The 7,329-nt window shown below is 45.1% G+C and overlaps 1 gene segment (V, D, J or C); it reads right to left on the bottom strand.

Annotated features, from left to right (window-relative positions):
• Positions 1-1,833: 1,833 nt before the first annotated feature.
• Positions 1,834-3,786, bottom strand: LOC141953356 (putative non-functional immunoglobulin lambda variable 1-50). The segment is given in 3 exon segments: positions 1,834-2,833; positions 3,556-3,643; positions 3,744-3,786. Coding segments are annotated over 3 exon segments (420 nt in total).
• Positions 3,787-7,329: the final 3,543 nt, after the last annotated feature.

Raw genomic sequence — 7,329 nt, forward strand, 5'->3', positions numbered from 1 at the left:
CACACACAATTACTTTAACAAATTTATAAAATAATTTTGTAGTCTGAAGCAACTTTCACCACTGCTTTTAGACTAGTCAAAAGCTGCTAAACAATGCCTGGGGTCAGACACTTTTCCTCAGGTGCACCGTCAATAAAAGGGAGAAAAAATAAGAACCTGAAACTTAAGGAATTCGAGTGGTATCAGATTACTGCTCATCACACAGAAAAATATACAGCAGCCATTTGGGATCTCAGAAGCAGGAGTGCTGCTCTTGTAACTGCTTCTTGTCACAGGTAAGGTGAGACGCTACACCCCAGGGTGGCAACCCCAAATGTACCTTGTACCAGAGTCTAGGAATACTGGGTCCTTTGGGATCAGAACACAGTGGTCCTGTGATTTTAACAATCAGTTGTTCAGCCGTAAGAATCACAGAATCACAGAATCATTCAGGTTGGAAAAGACCCTTGGGGTCATCGAGTCCAACCCTCAGCCCTACTCTACAAAGTTCTCCCCTACACCACATCCCCCAACCTCTCATCCAAACGACCCTTAAACACATCCAGGGATGGTGACTCCACCCCCTCCCTGGGCAGCCTATTCCACTCTCTGACCACTCTTTCTGGGAAACATTTTCTCCTAATGTCCAGTCTGAACCTCCCCTCCTGCAGTTTAAAGCCATTCCCTCTTGTTCTGTCACTAATTGCCTGTGAGAAAAGGGTTGAAATAACTTAAATTCATGTCTTTCTGTTTGCACAATGGAAGTATAAATATCTGTTGTATAGTTGCTGTTTGTTTTGCAGGCTTGCTGCCATGTTGGATGAGAAGCCCCACTGAAGTTAATTGAGAGACTTGTGGTTTAACTTAAGTGAAGGTTTGATCAGGTCCAGATGGAAAACAAAGAGAAAATAAAACAGGATTCTCTACCAGCAGAGAAGAACAAAACGGGTTATTATATCTGCAATCCTGAGTGGTGCTTCAAGTTTATTTTCACTTGTATCCTCCTGTTCTGCCACACAAATAATGTAACTGGGGATTTATTCCAAAGATGTAACTTGAAGGGCAGTGGGAATGGAAAGGTTTTTCCTTCTTTTAGCTAGCCCAACCTGCCATCTTGTAAACCCACCCAGAAGCAACCCAGCCAGACCATTGACAATGCCCTTTTTACTGGTAAAGTGAAATAACAGCTCTGCTGGTGCTGGCTGCAGTGTGTGTCTGCAAAGCGTGCACTAGCTCAGCAGCGCCTTTGGTATCTGCCTGCCTGCACGGTGTGTCTGATTCAAGGATGATGGGGAAAGTAGGGTCGGGATGTTCCTGCATGTTGTCAAACACTTCAGGATCTGGTTCAGAAAGCAGAGCACGTCTTTGTGCAGGTCCCCTATGGTTTTCTACTTCTGTGCATCCCACCTAGCACAGTAATAGGTACCGGAGTCTTGCAGAGTTACTTTGCTCACTGTCAAGGTGCAGACAGATTTGGCGACGTCCTTCTCAATACTAAATTTCCCCTCATCGGACTCGTTTTCGAGGAAGACCCTGGAGGACATGTAGGCAACGCGCTTGGGAGCTGCATTGGGCCTCATTTGGTACCAGTGAATGAAAATGTTGTGAAAATCAGGATCGGAGACGTGGCAGTTGATTAGCACTGTTTTTCTTTCTGGCTTGGTGATGGATATGGGGGTTTGCTGCAAGACTTGTGCAGAATTGCCTGTGTGAAAGAAAGAGAAAAATTACAAACATGAAGCTGAAATAAGAGAGCTTCCCCATTGCCACTGATGGGCGTGAAGCCAGAAGGGTGAGCAGGACACATACAAGAAAAAACAGCTGCCAGGATGAAAGCTCTCAGCAGACACATTGTCACTGCCCTTCTTATGGCTTCCTTACGGGGACAGGATCAGGGCCAGGCTCAAGTGGGGGTGAAGGAGATCTGAGGGGCAGAAAACCATCCAATGAGGTTGTGCCAGCTGTGGATGTGTACAATAATGATGCACAAGACATTTCCACTGATTAACACTTAAATAGAAGGCAAACACCTTTGTAAGAAGAGAGCTCACTACCGAGGAAACATTTATTTTTTTTCTTTTTTTCCACAGGGAATTTGCTTGGATGATGAGTGAAAAGTCGCTGTTTTTTTTTTTTTTCCTCAACATCAGATTTATGTGTCCTAGCATTTAAAGTCAGCTTCATATCCAGATGTTTAAGGTGCATTGGCTATCAGAGGATGGAAGAAAAGAGATGCCCCTCAAAAGCAGGCTAAATTGCTGCCCTAGATCACTGAGATCAGGAAGCATTTCTGGGAAGCTGCTGCTGTGCCTTTGTTCGTACCATCTCCTCTAGGCACCTGCTGTTGCCAGCTGCTGGCGGGAGAGCGCTGGGCTGCACCCGGCAAGGAGAGCTGTAGGGTTAAACTTTGACTCTACTTCACGATGGCGGTGCAACTCCCTGGTGCCTTTCCTTCCAGCTTAGTCATCTAAGGCAGCTAAACAGCACTTCTATGCTGTTTTTCACAACTTGTCACCCTAATGAGCTCCTGCAGGCGAGCCCAGCCTGTCAGGCAGGACCCTGGACTCAGGTGATGTTTCCAGCCCTTGGGAGCACACAGGAGGTTTCTCTGTCCACTGCCCAATGGTTTTCTAAGGCTGTGTGGCCCCAGTGAGCACAATAATTAGGTAGCCTCTTGCTGCTTTGTGATTTATTTATTGTCAGAGGACAGATGGACTCTCTCCTCTCCTTCTTGGCCCCAAAATTTTCTCTGTAAGACTTTTCATAAAAATAAGGATCCCCCGATTACACGTACAGAATGTGCTTTGGAGCTTCTCTGGGTTCTTGTTGGTGCCAGTGGATCACAGAATCACAGAATCATCGAGGTTGGAAAAGACCTTGAAGATCATCCAGTCCAACCATTAACATAACATTGACAGTTCCCAACTACACCAGATCCCTCAGCGCTGGGTCAACCCGACTCTTAAACACCTCCAGGGATGGGGACTCCACCACTGCCCTGGGCAGCCCGTTCCAATGCCTAAACAACCCCTTCTGCAAAGAAATACTTCCTAATATCCAGTCTAAACCTTCCCTGGCACAGCTTGAGGCCATTCCCTCTTGTCCTGGTGCTGGTTCCTTGGCTCAAGAGACTCATCCCCCCTCTCTGCACCCTCCTGTCAGGTAGCTGTAGAGGACGATGAGGTATCCCCTCAGCCTCCTCTTCTCCAGACTAAACCCCCCCAGTTCCCTCAGCCGCTCCCCATCAGACCTGTGCTCCAGACCCTGCACCAGCTCCGTTGCCCTTCTCTGGACACGCTCAAGCCATTCAATGTCCTTTTTGTAGTGAGGGGCCCAAAACTGAACACAGGAATCGAGGTGCCGAGTACAGGGGGACAGTCACTTCCCTGTCCCTGCTGGCCACGCTAGTGCTGATACAAGCCAGGATGCCATTGGCCTTCTTGGCCACCTGGGCACACTGCTGGCTCATGTTCAGCCGGCTGTCAATCAACACCCCCAGGTCCCTCTCTGACTGGCAGCTCTCCAGCCACTCCTCCCCAATGTTGATGAAGGATGAAGGTACTCAGAAGGTCTGACCCAGAAAAATGGCAGCTGATCCACACAGTCATTCGCATGGCTCTGCTGGTGGAAGGTTCTGGCTGCCTGAGGCTTTGCGCAGCTCCATCTACAAGGAAAGCAGAGAAACAGCACTGTCGTGTCAGCAGTGACGAGCCCCAGAGGCTCACAGACTGGGACTCTCCCAAGCCCCTGTGACTCATATCTACAGCAAAGGGCTGAGGCAGCCAGAAGCACCTGCAGCAGCAACATGAGCATCGTACGATGTGGTGCCTGCCTTCCTGAGCCGGCCAGGAGCAGTGTCCGTCCCTGGCAGGAGGGAGCAGGCACCTAAGGTGGAGAAATGAGTAACTCAGGTTCCCATCAGCCATTGGCACCTCCTTTAACTGCCTTGAGCTTTCTGAGGGCCACAAGAGATTCCTCTGTCTGTGTATGAGAATTCCTGCAAGTGGTGGTACCCTGCAAATGAATACCACCACCCACAGCAGCTCCCAAAATTAAGCCCTGCGTGAGTGACTACAGATTTTCTTTAGGGAAGCTGCCTTGTGACCTGCAACACAGACTGTACCCCAGTCATAAGCAAGATGCTTCAGCAGTTCATTGCCCCACTCTTACACCTTATTTATGGCCTGAGTTTCCCTTGCTTCACTTCTGCCTGGATATATCTTTGCTTGTTGTAATGAGAATGCTGTTCTCCGAGACTTATCCCCTAGATATGGTACTAGGCAGAGATCAGCTTAATTCCTTAACTCTCTTACCGACTGAGGTGTTGGAGGCTCCAAGTGTAGGATGATTTTTCATCCCATGGCAATACCTCTGAAGCTTTTCTTTTAACAATTTGTCCCATTCATTTTGGACCTTGAACATCAAATGGGATCCTGTAACACAGCTGCCCCCTGAAGTGCCTGTTCCTACAGTCAGTGTGTGGAGTTAACCATTGCTGCAAAGGAAGCTCCAGTGTTTCCAAACTTTTATTGACAGCTCCAGTAATTAAAAAAACCATCAAAATGATGCCTATACAGTAAACATCTTCCATTACCTGGCTCTGCAGCTGCTGGTTCCCACATTACTGAGAAGGTGGGATTTCTCCCTGCCTATTGGGGGCAGCTGTCTTCATGCTCGGCCATTTCCCATGGTCTTGGTACCACTACAAATTTTAGCAGACTGGAATCTATATTTGGCTCTCTAGCTTAAATGGAGATGCTTTATAGGACATCAGTAGGAATACATTCATTTGCGTGTTCTTATACCTGAAAGACAGCCATTTCTAGAACATGCTTTCTATGTGTCTCATATGGTTTACTATCTGTTTTTCTAATCAAAATAGTGTACGTTTCCAAAGCCAAATGCAGCACATGGGCCTAAGTATTTTTATATCAGCAGGCACTAATTAGGCAAACCAGAATCTCATTTAAAAAAAAGTTCAATACTGAGATCTGAAAACCTGCTGATGAACAGCCCACTCCCCCAGCTACCTCCCATCTCTGCTGCTTTCTCATCCAGACTGTCTGAAAAAACACCTTTATAATGACAGTTTACTGATACTGATGCTATTGGAGTTCTTTGTTTTTAAAGTAGAAATGAGTTGCTTACACAAGATATAATTTTCCCAGCACTGTGAAGTAATTCACACACTTCCTATTTCTGCCCCAAAATTGTTTGGAGTTTCTCATCCAAAGACACAGGGAGTCTTTCCACTCACCTCAGTGAGATTTCAAACACACTTAAATAACTGGAGACAACCTACACACAGACCTTTTTTTTCAGCCTAGCCTAAGTCCTATCAGCTTCTAATATATAAAAGAGTTTCTGCTAAAGAAAGCAACAAATCAATCATTTTTTAAGTAAAAAGATCTTGACTCTGTCTTCCTGCAAAGCCAAAATTGTACAAGGGATTTCTTTCATACGTGATATAAAATCATAATGTTGTCAGGGGCTTTGTACAGCTCCATATAGTTCATAGTGTTAAATGACCTATTAGGTACAAGTTTGTCCACAAACAAGCTTAATCCAGCTGAATGTAGAGAAGCAGCACACGGTCTTGATGAGCCTGTTTGAGCCATTTTTGAGCCATGAGTGGTCAGGGCTCTATAACAGATGGAAATGAATTCAATGTTGGTCGTTGTTCTGATTTCAGCTTGGAAATTTTAAGTTAACAATTCAATAGTACTTTCTGCACTGATACATCTGATAGGTGTATCATAGCAACTATGAAGACAATGTAAATCTATTCAATTGCTCAGTAATCAATTACAGTGATTAATAAGAATTTTGGTAACTTAAGGTTTGCCTTCCAACAGTCTTTTTGTAGATGCTTCTATCTTCACAAAATATTCACCTTCAGGGCTGGCTTCTTCCTGTGCTCAAAACTTAAAACTTGTTGAGAAGACATGAAAATCAGGTCAGCTATTTCACCAAGGCAGACAGGATGAGGAGGTGTGTGTTGCAAGGAAGGAAGAGAAAAGAAATGCATGAGAGCGTTCTTCAAATTTTAGGTGACTTTAGGACTATCTGGGACACCACAGCCATCTCAAATAAGGAAATAGTCCGCTCCACACACCTCAGTCACCCCATCCCATTGCTCCCCGCCGCATTGGAAACACCTGAATGCAGGTTCCCCCCTGCCTTGGTGCTTTGACTGTGGCTTTGCTTCCTTTCTCCCCTCTTTTTTTTCATTATCTGTATCTGCTACCATTCAGGTCAATATGCAAGATACTACTGACTTCAGAAGAGTCAACCCTGCCCTTTCTTGGGAGCTTAAAACACCCAAGGTGCAGGGAAAGCCAGTCATTTCCACTCCAACATGAAATAAACTGAGCATGGGAGAGCGCTGTGGCTGTCTCCTGGCTTACTACAAATCCTACCGAAGTAAGGGGCTGCTCTTCTCATTTCTGCTGGGCTTTGGCTGGATGGTCCACCTTGCAAAGTGCTTGCACCAACAGTGAAAATCCCCTTACCAATACAAAGTGCGGGAAAAGTACCTTCTAGAAGTGGAACTTCAACATCAAAACAACTGTTTATCGTTTCATGGTGTAGCACTTGGCATCCATCGCTGTTAGATCTTTAAACAAGATTTTGTTGGTTTCCTGTCTTAATGGCAAAATAGTCAGAAGTGAAGGCCTGTTGCAACTGGAAACTATGTTTGTGGTTTTCTGAGTGGGATTAAAAAAAATAATTACATAAAGTTTATTTTGTAAAACTACAAAATGCTGCAAGATCAACAGCAGCTCTGCATTGGCCCAGGACTTGCACATCACTGATCCTGGAGACATGCACATCAGGAGTTTCTTGCCTTGACCACTCTCTCCACAAGACGTGTAAGAGGCAACATAGCCTGGAAAAAGAAGATGGACTGCTCCAGTATAGATCCTGGCCTACCCTTCAGGTCTTGTTGGAAGGTGTAGACAAACACAGGGTAAACCTGGGAATGGAGTTCTTTGCAATTCAGCGTCTGAAAAATATCCACCCTTTGACTCAAATAATGATTTTTTTCCTTAAATCTTTGCTTTATAAAACCAATATGTAATAAATTACTGAATGCTTTGTTCAGAAAAACCTAAATCTATCTAGCCCTGAGCAACTTTAGAAGCATTGGCTCTAAAGTTTCTCATTAGTTTCTCATAAGTTTTTCATGAGTGGTCATTAAAAATAATTTTCAGACAAGGACCCCTTTCTCGTGAATCACCAAAGTGCTTTGCATTCTTTAGCTGTTGCAGGAAAAAATGGTAAACCTTTTCTACCGTGACCTAGAAGAGTAAGTGAACTCAATGTTAGTAGCTCTTGCTGATACAGCAA

Source organism: Strix uralensis, chromosome 1 (genome assembly GCF_047716275.1).
Source record: "Strix uralensis isolate ZFMK-TIS-50842 chromosome 1, bStrUra1, whole genome shotgun sequence".
NCBI lineage: Eukaryota > Metazoa > Chordata > Aves > Strigiformes > Strigidae > Strix > Strix uralensis.